At 37.3% G+C, this 19,114-nt stretch overlaps 1 protein-coding gene across 1 annotated transcript in view; it reads left to right on the top strand.

Moving 5' to 3' along the window:
* Nucleotides 1-457: 457 nt before the first annotated feature.
* N4BP2 (NEDD4 binding protein 2) overlaps nucleotides 458-19,114 on the top strand; it is a 24,809-nt gene continuing 6,152 nt past the window's right edge. The window contains exons 1-11 of the mRNA XM_009867332.1: nucleotides 458-659; nucleotides 2,506-3,718; nucleotides 4,532-4,656; nucleotides 5,852-5,940; nucleotides 7,421-7,497; nucleotides 9,556-9,711; nucleotides 10,739-13,068; nucleotides 14,415-14,500; nucleotides 15,218-15,260; nucleotides 16,259-16,506; nucleotides 17,889-18,007. Coding sequence (XP_009865634.1) covers nucleotides 458-659; nucleotides 2,506-3,718; nucleotides 4,532-4,656; nucleotides 5,852-5,940; nucleotides 7,421-7,497; nucleotides 9,556-9,711; nucleotides 10,739-13,068; nucleotides 14,415-14,500; nucleotides 15,218-15,260; nucleotides 16,259-16,506; nucleotides 17,889-18,007 — 4,688 coding nt within the window. The remainder of the gene's footprint in view (nucleotides 660-2,505; nucleotides 3,719-4,531; nucleotides 4,657-5,851; nucleotides 5,941-7,420; nucleotides 7,498-9,555; nucleotides 9,712-10,738; nucleotides 13,069-14,414; nucleotides 14,501-15,217; nucleotides 15,261-16,258; nucleotides 16,507-17,888; nucleotides 18,008-19,114) is intronic.

The raw sequence follows: 19,114 nt of genomic DNA, 5'->3' as shown, positions 1-19,114 counted from the left end.
CATAATGTTAACTGGTCATCAGTAGGTGTTAGCAGAGGAATTTTTGTGAACTGCCTGCCATGCATTGCTTCCTTTACCTTTCTGGATTTTTCTTTCAAACTCAGTTTTATTTGTTTTCACTTCCAGATGCAGATTCAGTTGCACTTAGTTGGAAAATAAACTTGTTATTTAGCTGTCAGACATCTGAAAAATAGAAAGGCAGCCTTCTAGAAAATGCTTTCCTGAATATTTATGTATTTATTTATTTTTTCATCTTCTAGCTATCTAAATAGGAGACATGGAAATGTGTCCGTATATTTTATTAAAATTTCTCTGTTCTCTTTTTTTTCCCCAGGTCTGCTATTTCTGATCTGTGTATCTCAGTTATGAGAGATTTTTCTTGTGTCTTTTGAGCTTGGTGCTGTCAGCCTCATGTGAACAAACTAAAACAAAAGCAAGCTGATTTTTAGGCAACATAATGCCACGGAGAAGGAAAACTGGTGGGAGTCCTTCTCGCAAGAATGGCGCCATTGCTATATCCCAACGGGACCCAAGCCACACACTGTCACAAGTAGTGCACAGTGTCAACAAGGAAGAGCTCTTCAACAGCATGTCAGAAATGTTTTCTGACCTAGATCCTAGTGTGGTTTATATGGTTCTGTCAGAATGTGATTTTAAAGGTAAATAATATGCAGCTGGTATTACAGTTTTATTCCATACACACACAGCCCTTAACTAGGGTGACTCCAGAAAACTTGATATGGGTGTTGCAAGCATATTTGTGAGTTTAGCCTTTAATGAGTAGGTGAGTCATAATATTTTGATATTTTGTAGCTCCTTCCACACAAGATTCTCCAAGTTTGACAGTGTTTTGGTGAGGCTGGTAATTTGCAGTAGCAGTGTGCTTCACAAATGGAGGTGCAGTTTAGTGGCTTATTCTGTGACACAGAGCAGGGGGTGGTAGAGTGCTGAGGGCAATCTGTTTTTTCCAATTAGTTTCTGTGCCATATCTGCTAGATGCATAAACTGTTTCTGCGGGAGGGGTATTTTATGTCCTAGATCACTATTTTTTAAGACAGTGGTACACAGTATGTGGTCCTGGCACCATTTGCTTTTCTTAAACGCTTGAGTTGAGCATTTGTTTTACTTTCTGTTTTGTGCTGTCATCTCCACTGAGGATTAGTTTTTGCAGGATGAATTCTGTTTGTCATATTGAATTCTCTGCAGCCTCACTTGGGCTGCGTTTCTTCCCCTGTATTCTGCCAAGCTACTTACCCACCTCTCCTGGCAGACTATTTTTATAGTTCATTTGCTTATATTAGAAGTAATGGATGAGATGCTGGATAGCAACATCTGCGGAGCTACTTGTCGGAGTAACAAGCCATATACAGTGCATTTTAATCTATGTTCATATGATCAGATGTGATTAGCTGAGATTTTTTTAAGAATATTTGGAAAGAAGGCAGAATATGACATTTTATAGATGAGCTGTGGTTGGACTAGATGACCTTAAAGACTCCATTAAAAGTCAAAAAAGACTCCAGAAAAGGCTAAAGACTGCTTTTATTGCTGTTTTTACCTGACCTAAATCGTACGGAGTTTATAACTTGATAGCTCTTATATTTGTTGCTCTGATGGTTCTTCCTTTGAAAATTGAAATTGATGGAACTACTAATTCGTGCTTTGAACTCGTAATAAGATTTACCTTTACCAAATAATACATTTATCTAGAAGCTTACTGGAGAATTCAGTAAACATGCTGAGTTCATTATTGTGTTGTACTATTAACAATAGTTTAAAAAAGTGAAAGATGAGCATCTTTTCATATGAGTAATAAGTTGCTCTCATATAGTGGAGATGGAAGGACAGGGAAGATTTTATTTAACATGTATGCAGAAAGAGTTGGACTTTAACGGACATAAACTTTTTGCTGCACTGTCTTTAAGGAAAACAGGATCTTAGCTTTAGGACTCAAATGATACTTGTGCTAGGATTTCATTTTGTTCATGTTGATCACAAGCAACCTCTACTCTGTTTGGTGGCTTTGCAAAGCATTAATACAGGTACTGGATTTTTCAGGCTCTGTTAGATAGGACTTTTTCAATTTAGCCTAGCCATAATGAACGTATTACGCATATGTTCATCTCTTTGGTCCTCAGTGCTGTTTTTCAGTTCATTTTACAGTATTTTACCTATATGAGATGGGTTAGAAATAAGTATCCATTTAAACATCCTGTTCTGATACTTTTTCCAGTTAAGCTTAAAAAGTTCTAGACACTATTTCCTTGGTAATTTTTATGCTTATTAGGCTATCATTTTGCAGCATGCCTGTATTGATTTCTGCCTTTATCTCTAATGAGAAACAGATCAAGGAAGTTGCAGAAGGTGTGTTAAAAGATAAATTGGTGAACTATCTTTTGGTTGTCTGTTTAGTCACGATAAATACTCCTTCAAGTAAAAAACTGTTCATATCAGTTTATGTTTATTCAATTGACCATGTTTTATTCTCTTTATGTTATTCAACAGTAGAAAACGCTATGGATTATCTGCTAGAGCTGTCCACCCACGCCAAAGGAGTAGCATCTTCAAAAATGTTGGGTTTTGATTCAATAGCATCATCACTAGCACTTGTTAATCAGCAAAGATCTGTCACAAATGCAAGAATAGGGGAAAGTACTGCAGAACAAAGCAATTCTGAAGAAGAAAAAGAAAAGGTATTCTCACCTGATGTGCAGCTGACTGAAGAACTGGATTCTTTGATAGAAAACGCCTTTCAAAAATGCAGCTTGAGTGATGAATTGCCTAATTCTGCAAATGACCAAATAGTGCATAAGCACTCTGTGCAACACGATGGCTTTAATGAATTTCCTGAGTGGGAAAAATCTGATTCAGTTTGCAGTGTCGTAATTCTTCCACAACAAACAGGGACAAATACTGAGATTTTAGAAAACTTTAGCTTTTCTCAACCTCCAGTGAGTCAGCTGAGTGTCCAGATGAGCTCGCCAGCTCAGATATTGGAAGATTCTGATGTGTCAGAAACACATGTTCAGCATGATGTAGCTTCAGAAATCTATAAACCATCAAATGGAGAAAAATCATGTGGAAATTCCTGTCAGATACAAGACACTGTTCTGGATCAAAAAAGTATGACTGCTGCTTCTGCTGAGTCTTCCCAAAGACTTCAGGAACTTGGAGTAGCTCTCAGTGGAAATCCTAATTCAGGGTGCCTGGAACAGCACGAAGAGGTAATGACTGCCTTTAACAGCTGTGAGAGCACTTCTCTTGCAAAGGCATCTGTCTCTCTTGAAGCATCGGGTTTTAAAACACCGGATCCTGGGGATTTTCAGCAAACTCAGAGAGATTATAACTCTAATTTTTCTACACCGTCAAGTCAACCTCAACAACGCTGGAATCTAATGGCTCCTGTGTTTTATCCATCCAGTCAAAGTCACAACTTTGTAACTCCTGTGGCTGTCAGCCCAGGACAGTGGAAACCTGTTTCAGACTATAGGTCTTTGGAAAAAGGACTTTGTTTTTCTTCTCCAGTGGTTTCAAATGCCTGGGAGAGCGACTGTTCTCTGAAGGTATGGGGAAATCAAGATAGAAACTCAAAATTGAACCTCTCGCAAGCACAGCAGCCACCTGTTTGTCACATGATGAGAAAAACGATGCACCTTGTAGGTCAAGTACTTGTTCTTCTCAGAGGTGTTCCAGGATCAGGAAAATCATATTTGGCAAGGTAGAACATTTATATTGTGAGCTTCTAAAAGAAATTGCTTAATTGTGTACAGGTTTCAGTGCAGGCAGAGACAATTTTCTGACATTTCCAAATAGTTACACTCATACACTAATTGCCAGCTACATGTTACATGCAGCATGATGAGTAATAGTAATTGCAGAGAGCTGAGTTGCTTGCAGCTCAGTGGAAATTGAAATAGGAGGGGTTAGCTTTAACATCGGTCACTGGCCAAAGGAGTTTATGTCAGCAGAGAATCATTGCACTAGTATTAGGTCTGCTGTTTTCTTCAAGTCCCTCTTCATTTCAGGTGTTTCCTTCCAATAACATGGATGGAAATATGCCAACTCTTTATAGGCAAAAATCCCCTTCCACTGTTGGAATAATATGCGTGGACCTCGTTGAGCTGAATTCTTGATTTGTTTTCTAACTATCCAAAAGCCTACATAGAGCTTAGACTCCTTTGGCTGGCACCTGAAATATTTGGTGCAACTAAGACTGTATGTGTATTTGTCAGTATGAAAGTATGTCACTACATGTAGGTGGAAAAATGCCTCCCTTGTTGTTCTGAAATGAGACTTGTACGGAAATTCTGTCAGCTCTTTCCCCTCGATGTCCTCATCCTTTGGAAAAGGAAGGATGTTATTGTAGATCATCTTTGCCTGGAGGGTGATTCCCCCCCCCCTTACCTAAATTTGCTGCTTTGATTCTAGATAGTCTTGGTTTTGTGCAAGAGGCTAAATACATACACGGTAGCAGATATCAGGGCTTTGGAGGAGAAGAGGGAAAAGCTGTTTACTTCTTGATCTTCCACAGGGCTTTGCTTGAGGATAACCCGGGTGGAATCATTCTTAGTACTGACGATTACTTTTATAAACATGGACAATACCATTATGATCCTGATTGCTTAGGGGAAGCACATGACTGGAACAGGAAACGAGGTGAGAAATAAATAAGGGATTAGCCTGCTCATTTACAGTTCAATGCTTATGTGCTGCTTAAAAAGCTGCCTGTCCTGTAATGCCTGAGTCATAGGATGCAGCATTTATTCCATCTTGGACATATTTTTTTAATAAGTGTGCAGAAAAAGAATATGCGCACAAACTCATGTTTCCAACGTGTGTTTTGCAATTACAAATGCCAGTGTCTTTGTTAAAAGATTGGTTTATCCTCAGATTCCGTCATGGTATGTGTTTTGGGTTGTGTCCCATTTCTGAAGTGGTAATCTGTACGATCTTCCAGAAGTATTTCTTCTCTGAGATGAGCCGTTATATATGCACATGCAATAAGTAATGAAGATGTTGATACAGATAATATACAGATATTTTCCTGCTCTCAATTATTGTTTTTTCTCTTGAGCACTAAACTGTTGGCAAATTAAAAAAAAAATTGTAAGAGCAAGATAGAATAAATGTTTTTTTTCTTTTCTTTCAATAATTGGTGTATTTTTTGATAGTGGCTCCTGCTAAACTCATCATGGAACAACTCCTTTTCAGCTTTTGTTTTTAAAATTTGAACCATGATCACTTTTTTATTGTCAAATTTATAAACAGTGGAGAAATGGGTTAAAAAGAAACTTGCCATTCAACGATAGCTTTGGGTGCTCAGAGGTATTGTAACAAAGCTACAGAAACATGATGCTATATTTCAGAGCTAGTGTTTCTAAACATTTCATTGTTGTGTATTTAAATTACAATAATTCTTTTGATTTTTTCATATTTTATACAGTTTACAGAGTGGGCTAATCTTAAGACTGTTGTAAAGGCAAGAATTTTGTATGCAACAAAGAAGTCCACTTTAAGGTGATCATGTAGTTTTTTTTAGTTTAATTTACTGATTGATTAGTCATGTTGGTGCATTTTACGTCTGTATTTACATTCCTTGATTATCATACATATATTAATTCAAAAGAATAATGCCATATCTCGATAGCTTTACATGTGAGGGGGGATTTCTAAAATAAGAGGGCCTTGAAACAGATCAGGTGAGAGTTCTTTACACAGTGGTTAATGATTATGGATTATCTACTTTAAAAAAATATTAGAAATTTTAGAGAATCGGTAAAAATGTTGCATGTTCACCCTATTATAATGAAATTAACTTTATCACATCCTTTTGTACACATGTGTCTTTCAGCCAAAGAAGCATTTGAAATGAGAATCTCTCCTATAATAATAGACAACACAAACATACAAGCATGGGAGATGAAACCTTATGTTACTCTGGTTAGTATTATAATTTGAACAATGTGAAAAGGGTTTATTGAACAGTATGGCAACAACATATGTTTTAAAATAAGATTGTCTTTCTCAGTGTAGCTATTATTCCACAAGCAAGCCTGGAGGAAAAAAAAAAAAAGAAAAAATGCTATATGGAATCATAACCCAATGTCATTGTGTGTGTCTGAATATTGACCTGGCCTAGTTACAAAGTGACAAAGTGCTTTGCACTTGGGAGCAAAAATAAGTATTATTGAGGAAACTGAATACTATTACTCTTTTACATGATGAGTAAAAGTATAAGCTACTTTTAAAATATAATAAGCAGTGATGTTTGATGTTCCATGAAACTTGAAAACTCAGTCTTAGTTTCATTGTGAATATGACATAGAGGCTGATACCAGCTGACCAGCTGGAGGGCTAGAGTTATCACGTGTTGCTAGCTTACTTGAAGTTATGCAGATTTACTTAAGAATTTTTATTAATTAATAAGGAATAAGTAATAAAAATAATGCACCCGCACTATTTTATGTTAGCAGTGTAGTGCTTTTATTTAGTAACTACAAGTGACCTGCTCTTATTTAGAACTAAGTAAGTACATCTACATTTAACTTCCAAAGTTCTGTTTAATTTAGATTTAAATAACTTGGAGAACTCTGTTAAAGGTTTATCCTACTCCAGTTTTCTGGAGCTTCTCACCTTTTTGCTTAATAGTTTCTAAATGGCCATCAGCACTTTTAGACTCTGGCTCTTATTTTGCTGTTGATCATTTGCCATTTTGGTTGGCAGTTATAAATTTTAATTTTTTTTCCAATGCATACAGAACTGCAGTATTTTGTAAAATAATGAAGGGTTTAGTAAGGCAGTAATTTTTTTTTTTTCTGGAAACAGGAGCAGGGAGAAGTGACACAGTACTCACAGTGTTTCACCTAGTCAGACTTTGTGCTCTTTTTCTGTCATGATGAAACTGCACCGTATATGAACCGTTTATGTGCACCTTGCTCATGTTTTCTGAATGGCAGGGAAGCTGTCTGCAATAGCTGTGTTAATGTAACTGAATTGGTTTTTTGGAACTGGCTTACATCTGATCAGCTCTGAATGTAAGCAGCGAGCTTCCCTCTGTCTCCGAGAGGTTGTGTAGGCATGGGCATACCATATCTGGCAGAAAGTGTTCTACAGCTGGGTCAGTGGAGGTAGAACATTCAAAGGGGTGATACAAAACAACTGTTTTGGTTTTTTATTTCCTGTGGTCATGGCACACGTTTAATTTTACAGTAAGAGATGCATGTCCATGTTTTTCAAAATGTCCATTTATATAATCAGAAGTGAAACACTGAACAAAAGTGTGTTATTCCAAACGTTTAATTGGTTTGGAAAAATAGAAAAAGACAGCTTTCAAGAAGAAGGCTATATGTATTGTGTGCTTTTTAATAGAAATAAAAAATGGACGATGTGGCTTGTTCTGTTTTGTACCTGTTTTATTCAGGCTCAGCAGTTCAAATACAAAGTTATGTTCCGAGAACCAGACACTTGGTGGAAGTTTAAACCCAAAGAACTTGAAAGGTAAAGAACATAAAGGAAAATGTCGTACTAGATTGTATATCTTTACAGTCTATCAACTATGATTTTAAAAAAGGTATCACTTAGTACAGTGCCTGGTGAAGTAGCAAGATATCAGTCAAGATTTTTGCAGAAATAAGTAGCTCTTAAATATTTTTTTCTAGAATATTAACTTTTGTGGGATATATATTATGGTATGTATTCTTAATGAGATCTTTTTTTCCTGTCACTTTATTCTAATTATGTACAAAAGACACTCTTAAAAGTACCTGGAAGGAGGTTATGGTGAGGTGAGGGTCAGTCTCTTCTCCCAAGTCACAGATGATAGGACAAGAGGAAATGGGCTCAAATTGCATCAAGGGACGTTTAGACTGGATATTAGGAAAAATTTCTTTACTGAAAGAGTGGTGAGGCATTGACACAGGCTGCTCAGGGAAGTGGTGACATCAACCATCCCTGGAGATGTTCACGTGTAGACATGGCACTTTGGGAGCATGGTTTAGTGGTCATGGTAGTTTTGGGTCGACAGTTGGACTTGATGGTCTTAGAGGTTTTTCCAACCTTAATGATTCTATTAGCAATATGTGATGTTTTCATAATTTGAATTTCTTTGCATTTAAGGTACAGTGATTGCTCCTGTCAGGTTGTGGCTGTTCTGCTGTTACGGAGTTTAAGGCAGTCAGCACCTCATGGCCTGAGAGGGACAAACCCCTGTGCATCACCATTGTTCGTTACCTCTTCTTTAGCAGGAACTTCTACACAACCGTAGAGCCATTAGAGCCAAGACAGGCAAGACATAACCCCTGTGTAAGTCAATAATAAGAGAGCTATAAGATTGGCTGGATGCCAGGTTCAGAGGGGTGTGATCAGCGGTTCAAAGTCCAGGAGGAGGCTGATTTCCCTCTAGGGTGGGTACCAGGGCTGCTACTATTTAACATCCCTTTTATGACTTGGATGTTGGGACAGAGTGTGCTCGCAGCAGATTTGCGGGTGGTAATTAATTGAGCAAGAGTGGTTTGTTCAGCCTTAAGAGAAGATTGTATTATTGTCTTCAGCTTCTTTCTGAGAGGTTATAGAGAAGACTAAGAAGATCTCTTCTGACAATCCTGCAGAGATAGGACAAAACAAACATTAAGTTGGAACTTCAGAAATTTTGATTACATAAAAGAAAAAAAAACCTACAAAATTGACTTTGAGGGTGACCGGACACTGAAAGAGTTTGCTTGGAGAGTTTGTAGACTTTCAGTCATTTGAGATATTCAAAATTTGACAAGATAGAGCCCTGGGCAACCTGATCTAGCTGTACCTACTGAGAAGGAGGTTGGACTGTGTGACCTCTGGAGTTCACTTTCAACATAAGTTCTTTTCTGATTTCGTAATATCTGTTGTCACCTGAATTTGCAAGCTTAGGTTAAGGTTGCTTGCTTTTCAAGCAAGGCAAGTACGATTATTTTCTTTCCTAAAACAGAACTTAAACGTTTTCTCCCATACTTTCAGTTTGTGTTTTACCATCCTTGGCAGGATTCACTCATTCTAGATGGAGCTGCTGCAGAGCACATTGTTAATTTAACAGACTTAGTGAAAATGTCTAGCCAAAGGATGTCCAAAATAATAGATGAATAAGTTTTCCTCAAGGCCTGAGGAGTTCTTAGTTTAGCAAAACCAGAGAAGAAAAACTGAATTTGGAAATCTTGTGTACCCATTTCAATATCCTTGCATCACTGGCGAGATCTGATATGATGTGTTTCTGATGCTTATTTGAAGATGTATTATTGGTACAGGTTTCCATTTTAGTAATAAGCAGAACATTCTGTTGCAGAACATGGCAATGGGGGTGGAGGGAGTGATGAAGTCAAGTGGAGCAGCAGTTTGTGTGAGATACTCTATTTGGAATGCTTTACTGCACTGATACAGGAAGAATTGCTGTTTTGCCTGGGCCCTCTGAATTCTCTGGTTACTCTTGCTGTAAACCTATTATCATTAAATTATTATTAAATTATTCAATCATTGTAATATACAAGTCTAAAATGTTTCTTTTTCAAAATTTTTTTTAACTTGTAGGAGAAACATTCATGGTGTATCTAAAGAAAAGATCAAAAGAATGTTGGAACGATATGAACGCTGCCTTACTGTTAGTTCGATATTGGATTCTTCAGTCCCAGATAAATCAGAAGCTGTTGACTGGAGTGAGGAACCTTGTCAGGAGGAAAGCCATGGGTTAGATTCTTTTACTACCTTTGTAGTCTCAAATAAAAGGCTAAAACTTCAAACTTCATGGCAGTGGAACGTGGATAATGCTGTTGAACAGTGATTGCCTAAAAAATTACTTAAAATATAAAAAGAAATATGCTACATAGTTTTGATTTTTAAAAATGTCAGGATTTCTGGAGATGAGCAGTCAAGGTCTCTAGTCAACTTTCCAGTGCTTTTTGAAAACCTCCCAGCATGTCTGTGTGTTACTTTTCAATAAGCTGTGCTTGATTGACTTTCTCTTATCTTAGGAATGTGCTGTTGGATGTATGTTGTAAATACAGAACACTTAAAATCTATAAAATGCTTTTCAGAAGAGTGTAGTCCTAAGTACGAGCAAATTACTAGATTTGAGTCTATGTTTTGGTACTAAATGATGTTTTCGTGGTAGAAGGTGAATTCTTCATGCAGTAGTAACGCGTTATCTTCTTGCTCTTTAGTGTATTTAATTTAGGTTTGTCTAGATTTATGTTGCCTGTATACACGATTATTTTGTAGTGGCCAATCTGAATAATGCCATATATGCATTATAATAATGCAGAAGAAATAGATTTTATTGTAATTATTTAATCTGATGTTTTTGCATGCTTAATGTATTTGAAATGAAGTGGGCACTGGTAATTAATGGAATGTAGTTGATTGAGAAAATAGTATGACAAGAAAAGGCATGTCCTCTCCTAGTTAACTTCTAGACATTTTTAGCATTGAGCCATCAGTAAAAAGCAAGAATCATTGAATAAAAGCATATTTACCAGGTTTGCTGATCTGAAGGAGGAAATGTCTGGCAGCAGGATCCTTCAGTACATAACTGAGTGCAGGGAATTGGGGAAAATAGACTTCTGAGAAAATATTCTCAGTGCCATACTGAAGTAAAAAAGGATCCTTACCCAGGAAAGTTCCTCTTTATAAAAGAGCCAAGCAAAGTTAAAAATTTGTACAAGTACTTAAAGAAGGTTTGAAATGGATTTATCTTTCATTTTAATTTGTGTTTCAGAGAGAGAGAGGCTCGTTGTGATGTAAAAGGAGAGAAAACTTTTTCTTCTGATGTGGAGCCTCTTGAATTAGCTGAAGATGATAAAACTTTTCCTGATACTTTTCTAACATTAGAAAGTAACTGTGATCCTGAACATTTTCAGAAAGAGGAAAAGGAAATGAAAAATAATTCAGTAGAACACACTTCTGAGATCAGCACTGTTCAAGATGACTTGGCTGTTTATTTATCAGATTGTGTAGAAAAAGAACTCCCCTTGGAGAAGAAGGAAGAAAAGGAAGAAAAACCACAAAAAAATACTGAGGGAGAAGTGAAGGAGTTTGATGTGGCCACGGCTGGAGAGACTGTGTGCTTGCATACAGGAGGAGCTGAGGAATACGGTGATAACAGCATCCTTAAAGTTAAAACTGAAGTTGAACAATCTGGTGAAATACATACAGAACAAGAATCGACACAAGGTAGTGACGTAGTGGAAGCAAGCAGTTCAGCTTTTGACACATCAGAAAAACCAGAACTAAATTTCCTGGGTGACTGGCCTGTAGAACAAACAATGGGGCAGAGAATCAAAAGAGCTAGAAGACTAGAAAAATCTTCCCTGAAGAGCGATAAGGAAGGTAAAACTCTCAGTCAACAGCACCCTGAGTTAGATAAAGAGCAGGCGGGCTTGCCTGTGACCTGTACTGTTGAAAAAACATGTGAGGAAGAAAATCTAACCTCTAGCTGTTCCTCTTTTAGTTCAGATAAAGTTACAGCAGAATTGCAAATGGTAGGACATTGGCCTGTCTCGGGCTCATTAGAACAGAGGCAGCAAAGGTCAAGGAGAATGAGAAAGACAAGTCTAAATCGGTCTGATGAAGGCAGAGATACTGATGGTAACATTAATAGCAATACTCTTGAGACTGTAGATGTGCTTTGTGGGATGCCTGTAAACACTGCAGAGCAACTGGATACAGAGAGTTTGCATATGCACCAACCTGAAACAGAAGCTAGTGAAACAGTAGACGAGAAGAAAACCCAGCAAAATAAGAGAATGAGGAAACATCACAAATTAGCCCTCACTTTTACAAACAACAATTTGCCGCATCCCAAAGAGGAGGAACACTTGTCTATGCTTAATGCGGCAGAAGACACACAAGACACGTGCTCATGTAGACAAGAAAGTAGCTGTTCACAGACTGAATCACAAGACTTTGCTCTCCTGTGGAGATTGGAAAAGAAAATGCTTTTTCCTGAGACTACCAAAGTATTGCATGGCAGACTAGATGGCTTCAAACCCAAAGACATAGGTAATGCCTCAGATTCTCAGGAGAAAATACCCTATCGAGTTATGTATGATAAAAGTACATTTGTGGAAGAAAGTGAACTTCTCGATATTGATGAGTCTGAAAAGCTAGATATGCTGTGTAAGCTCTTTGAGTCTGTTTCATATGAAGCTGTGAAAGATCTGTATGAAAGGTGTAACAAAGACATAGACTGGGCCATGGGTCTGCTGTTAGACTCTGATGAAAAGTTACGCAAAGATGTCGATGCTGAATGCTGTCAAGTAAGCAAAGCTGAGCCAGTCATAACAGACCTCGATTTCAAGGCAAGTACAAACTGTGGTGAGAATCTCAAAGACTGCGAACAAGCACCACAAATAATTGAGGCGGGCGATATCTCTGAGCCTTTAGAAGACAAGGACTCATCGCTCAGCGTTGCAGGAAATCAGGCTACCAAGGCAACTGTGATAGGTGCTGATGTGTCTGACCCATTGACTGTTACGTCACTGAATGATTCAGTGGAACTGATGAATTCTGGAAATGCAGCCCCTGGAGCTGATGCATGCAGCTTGGCAGCAGATATTATTGAACCATCCGTTTCAGAAGGGCAGAAGATAGAGTCTGAGAGTCCTGTTGAAGAAACTATAAATAAGCCATCGGTCTCAGAACTTGATGCAGGTTTCTTTATACCCATGACTTTGCCTTGTGGTAGTAACACAACTTTGACCAATCTGAAATTTGAACTAAATAGCAGAAGTGACAGTAACCCTTCAGAAAGCAGTGCAGAGAATTCCAAAGTGACTGCTTCATTACTGGAAGCGGATTGTGCACCTCTTGTTGGTCCTAGGAATGATAAAGAACTAGAGATGGATAAAGAAACCCAGGGCAGATCCAGGGAGACACATGGTAAAGAAGTAATTGAAACACCCAGCTGGGATGAAACTAAAGCCAAGATACAAAGACCTACACCAGCATCACGTGCAGCCTTCAATATAGATTGCCTAGAACTAACGTTACCTCCTGAACTGGCACTCCAGTTGAAAGAAATTTTTGGGCCTGTTGGCATTGATGCAGGTATGGGCAAAATTATGCGCATATTTTTAATGAAAAAACACAGTTTGGGTAAGAAAACCTTTCTACCATTGCCTGTGCTTTTTTCCCTTCATGCTTTTTTAGGAAACAGATTTGCAGAATTCCTTGTAATACTGTCATTTGCTATTGTTAATCAAAAAATGGAACTGAAGTGTGGCATAAAATACAAATGCAGTAGCGCTACCTTCTGCCTTTTCTTTTTGTAAATGCACATACTTTAAAATCATATTGGCTTATTTGCATTTTGAGCAACAGGCCTCTGAGCCAATATTCAAACTCTGAAGGGATATTAAAATGGCGAGGAAGATGCAAATTATGACTGCTTGGGAAAACAGAAAGAAAAAAGAAAGCTTTAGGCATCAGTTAAATTGGGAAAGAAGGTGAATGGTTTAGAGAGAAGATAAAGTGCAGCTGTACTTAAAAGATGAGAACAGACTAGTCTGCTGAGAGACTATGATGAAGGAAGCCATAAGCAGCTCGAACATGTATCACAAAAGTTAAAGACTGATAGAAAAAGTAAGAAAACACACAAAAAATGTATAGCTTATTTGTTTTCTCTCTTTTTTTCTTCTTAAATTCTTTTCTCCTGAAGCTACTTGATGTGAAGCCCTGGATGCCTGATTTATTGGTGAATTTTACTGCTAGCCTCTTTGCCTTCCATACCAACCTCCTAAAAATAAGTTTGGTTTTGATATCAGAAGGATGTTTTATCATGTCTGAAATATGCCCTTTGATACATGTGTGCTTCTTGCCATTTTATTTTTGAGAGGGTGAGGGAAAAGATGAATCATTATGATACCATGATAGTTCCTGCTATTTCCTTAGAGTTAGAGAGGATGCTTGGAGTTTGCTTTTCTGAGTTTGTGTGCTTGAAAAGAAGGGATATAACTGCTGCTGGGCAGTGGCAAGTGCATCATGTTACATGAAAGCAGTTGTGTGTGGGTTGTAATGAAACGGGAAATTGCAGTTTCACAAATGGAACGGTGGTTTTAAATTAACAGTGGCGTTGTAAAAGAAGGTTCTGCTAGAAAAATGGAAAAAATAGAAAGATGTATTTGTTCAGTTAGTCATATTTCAACAAGATACAATTAATGGTAACTTGTTTTTCCAATCCTTTCAGAGTTTTTGAACACCAGATAGTGAATTCTGTGTGGAATGTCTGGTTTTTTTTTTTATTTTTAACTTGGCAGTTGCTGAAATTTTTTTCAGGCATGACAATTTGTGCAGAATCTCCAGAATTTAAATTAAGTCTAGGCTGCTGTACTTTAATTGCTTAGATAAGATTTTTTTAGACTGCTTTAATGAATACATTTTCTTTCTTCCATAAGGATCACTAACTGTTGAGGATTGTGTGGTTCATATTGATCTGAATTTGGCAAAAGTGATTCATGAAAAATGGAAAGAATCTATTCTGGTTAGTAGATTGCTTGCTTACAATATGGTATGGCACGCTTGCGCTTTGTCAAACCATTTGTCTCCGTATGTGTTGGTCTGGGTGTGTAAGATAGAAATATCTTTTGCTCGAACAGTAACAGACTACAGTGGTATCTTGGAAGACGTGAAGTTTATCGGCATGTCATAATAATCAGAGCTGTTGAAAGACAGTTTAAGGGGTGAAGGAACTGCATGTCCTGAGTACCTCAGTACAAAACCCAAGATTCCTAAAAAAAGGACAGATTCAGTACAAGATTGGTTAAAAATTCCACTGACCAAAAATCATTACTGGCTCTTTGATGTGTAAGAAGGGTTCTTTTATGAATAATTACATGTATGAAACATCCCCATATACGTTACTTGAGAAAAGTTCTATAATCTCCATTCCTTCGTAGTCTTATGAAACTTGGAATGCTTTTTTGGCAAATTTTCTTTCAGTTTATTTAATTAAGATTATGAATTCTTAGTAGTGGGGCATGCTCCTCCAGTTTGTGTTTCCAGAGAGACAGTTCTATGTTTTAAACTTCATAATTTTCGTAATTATTTTTCTTAAATACCCAATATTTAAAATATGTGATCTTTGGGAAATACTGTGAGACATTATTTTCAAGCTGGTTTGCTTAGAACGTAACACTTACGAAGTTTCACTGCAAAATTTATAGCTTACGACATTCATGGTTTTACTGTTTTTATTTAGAAGCGTCAGAGGAGAGATGAATCATGTAAGTTGTCTACAGAAGGTATGTCATATATTTCTCTTAATCGTAAAAACACTTAATTATCATTATAAAAGTCCTGAATTCTTTGAAACTTCTGTAAGATTGCAAATATTCTGACTATTGAAAAATGATGGATTAATTTATTAAGCCAAGCTTTTATTTATCGCCTTTGGTTCCATTTACAGAGATGGAGGGGGGAGGGAAAGAAGTTGAATTATGTGCAGAATCACTAGTCCTAGGCAGATGCAGAGGCTGTCATTTTGTGTCCTTCAGAGGACTTAAAGAGAAGCTCTGACTGGATCAGACTGCTCTGTGGTCTTGCTTTGGCAAGAAAAGGTGTGGCCAGAGAATTAGTAGCAGAGCGAGATTTCTTCAGGTGAGGGAAGGGGGTCAAGAAAAAGACATTTACACGTTGTTGGCCTTGACAGAGGAATTGATTGTAGCAGGAAGGTTTGTGTCCTTGTTAACAAAGTGTTAAATTCTCTGGCAATGTAATTTTTATTCAGCTCCCAGGTGAAATGTTCCCCTACCGAGCAGAACCCCACTACTCTTGCTGGGACCTGGGTGTGTGGGTGCAAACTCTCCACACAAATTGTGAAACAGTGCTGTCAGTGTGAACTCATAGAAATTAATGAACAACCTGAAGTAAAATCAGATTGTTAAGCATCTGTCCTTAACTTGCAGAGGAATGGCAGGTCAACATGTAAAGACTTGAGTGGTAATTCTGGTAATAAAAGCAAACAAACCTCTCCAAGGTTGTTTACAGCTGTAAGGTACCTCTTGGCACTTGACAATTTGGTGAGGGAGTCTGGTAGTTTTGCTTTTGTTTTACAAAATAAAGGTGATTATCTAATCTTTGGAAAATAGAAGTGAGGAAGGTGAAAGCTATGAGTTGTTTTCTGTTTTGTCTTTAACAATATGGTTTTAACGAAACAGATTGAAAAACTTATTTTGGCTTTGCTTGTATAAATAAACTAATAGTGGTTTTATTTGTCACCTCATTTTTATTACTTTTGAAGGTTCTACTGTGATTCAGCAGATAGAAACAGATGACACAGAAATGCTAATGTTATCTCAGAATGCAGACAGTAAAATACAGAAGAAAAAAATGAGCTGGGTTTCAGGCTCATCTAGTGACATGCACTCTAGAAAACCACCAACATCAGACGTTTTTCCTTTTATGGATCACTGGAATGCTCAGATCCAGAAAGTTTCTCTCAGACAAATAATTTCTGAAGAAATAGCAATGCAGGAGAAACAGGACCTGGTATGGATAGCACCATTTTTTTAATGCAGTTTAAATTTATTTCTGTCAATGAAACAGTATGTCTTACTGGGTGCCTTATCTTTCTGCTATTGATTCCAGCCTGAATTTCTGAGACAAATGCATGCCACTTAGTATTGTTGATTACTGTGGTACAGGTGTTTGATTGTGGTAGATATTTCTGATTAAAAAATACAAATCTCATTTTGAATTGTAATGTTTTGATTTTTTCACAAACAGATCATGGTGCGTTTCACTGTACAGGTTAGCATCTGTGTTTGGTTGAACTGTTTTTTGATTGCTCACTTTAAAACAGAGATCGATTTGATTTCCCACACTTTATTGGGGAAGCAATATCAAAAAAAGTTCTTAAATAGCTCCATGCCTTGTTTGTTTAGAAGTGGCTTGAACTGATTTTAATATTTTTTGTAAGGAGAACCCACAACGTTCCTTACAGATGAGACATTACATGAAATACTTTAAGTTAATCTCAAACAGGTTTCTGTACCCGCTTGTCAGAATATAGTAATTTTTAAAAAGATTTTTATTCATTTTGTATCTTCCGCAAAGTTCCCGTACCCTGTTTGGTTGGCGTGTGCATAACACTGCCCTCTACTGCCCGGCACCTCTTCAGAACAGGCATTTTTATTTGTAGTTGTCTCTAATAAGTAGCTGTCCTGAAAAAGAGGAACTTTGTTTCTACTGGCGTAGAAAGTTGGATGGATTAGCCCGTACTTTGAAAGAAGGCTTGTGGATTCTTTCTTAGAACTGCATGTATGTGTCTTACTGATAACAACAACTGTGATGTCTGCAGCTTTATTTTCAGTTTGGATTCATGGAGCTTGGCTTTGTTTTGACCACTTCTTCTTTTTTCTTTTTCTTAAATCTGAGTATTGGAATGATCAGGCCGATTTATTCTGGGCTATGTTTCTTCTCAGCATGACTTCACAAACATGAATATTTATTACAGTACAACTTCAAAGTTGTTTGCGCTGTTTAATAATAAAATATTGTTTCAATCCCAGGCCATCAATATAGAGAGGTGGACTTTGTCCAATGCTAAGCTAGGGAATGCAATGCAAAACTTAAATTCTTCCTAATAAATCCTCCTTTTGTTTTGTCCAAGTTATGAGGAAGCTCCAGCTGAGTCATTTCAACTGACTGCAGAGTACTGCAGTGCTGTATCATACAACTCACCTGTCCCTACTTTATTCTCATCAAATCAGTGTGGCAGGCTGATACTGACATGTCATTGCTGTGGGTGCACACCTACTGATTAGATTTTAAATCTTAACAAATAACAGTAAAGTTGGATAGACTCTGCTGTTACTATATTTTGTTCTAATTAAGAACTCTGTAATATTTTTCCTTTGTCTTCTGCATAGAATCGTGTTCCTTCTACGGCTAGAAAAGACTGTGCTGCTAAACTAAAGGAGAAGCAACTTTTTGAGATGTTCCCAACTATTAATCAGAATTTCTTAATGGATGTCTTCAAGGACAACAAGTAAGAAATGTTTAAAATTCTTTGTGAAAATGGCACTCTATAGTGCACAGTTACTTTAAAGAGTTAAGTTTGGCCTTTTCCAAACTACCACACTTTTTGTAGATCTAAATAAAGGCAAAACTAGTTGGTCTTAAAAGCAAAAGGGCATAAAAACTCTATGTATGGACCTGTTTCTTTTTCCCAGGAGTAGGTAATTTCGCTGGGAGAAGAATGTCTCTGGCTTTTGGCTTCTGACTGACTGTCAGTGGAATTTCATGTTTGCCCTAGAGCTGAGGTTTAAATCCAGTGGAAGAAATGAGGGGGGGTGGTAATAGTGGGTTCACAGAAAACAGCATCTGCCCAAGAGGAAAACTGCTGTCGCCTACTGTTCGCTGTGAGTACTTGCCTGGTTACTGCAGCAGCTCTGAAAGAATGAGGCATTTTTGCTGACATTTACTTTCTCTCTTCTGCATTATATTTCTGGGATATATGGCTACCATCTTAAATTCAAGTTCCCGAGAACTGAACTTTTCTGTAAGAGAAATTTGATTTTTCATCTTTGGCCAGTGGAATGTGTGTCTCTACATATGGTTTTGCTTGTCTGCTTATCAGTCTTTCTGCTTGTCCAGGTCATTATCAAAACCTTTCCTTGAGGGTTGTTTAAAATTTGTCCTTCATCTATCTCTATAGCTCAAACATTTCACCATTCTTTTGTCACATTCTAAATTCTCTTCATAGTGTCGCCTTTCCCGAAATCTGTCTTTACTTTTGATCAGTCTTCCTCTTGTCTGCTTACTGAACAGCAAGAAGAATAAAGAAGGAGGCCTTATTAGAAAACTAATGTGCATTCTTATTTTATGAAATTTATTAACAAAGCTTGACTGGAAATACCAGGATTTTCCTGCATAATGGTTTCAGAAAACTGAGCTAGTTTTAAACTTGTTTATACTATCTAATGCTGATTAGAGAAGATTTAAGATAAAGTAACTTATCCAGCCCAAAAATCAGTGTTTACTTCTACTCTAATGTCTGATCAATTAAGGTTGGATACAATTTACTTCAGTATTTAATAGTCTTTCTAATAGTCAAGTGCCCCTCAGTTGTGTTTCAGTCAATCTACATGTATGT

The sequence above is a fragment of the Apaloderma vittatum genome, unplaced genomic scaffold (genome assembly GCF_000703405.1).
Source record: "Apaloderma vittatum isolate BGI_N311 unplaced genomic scaffold, ASM70340v1 scaffold44263, whole genome shotgun sequence".
In the NCBI taxonomy this organism is placed as follows: Eukaryota; Metazoa; Chordata; class Aves; order Trogoniformes; family Trogonidae; genus Apaloderma; species Apaloderma vittatum.
Note: the sequence above shows the minus strand (reverse complement) of the source record. Positions and strands in the feature narration are given on the sequence as shown.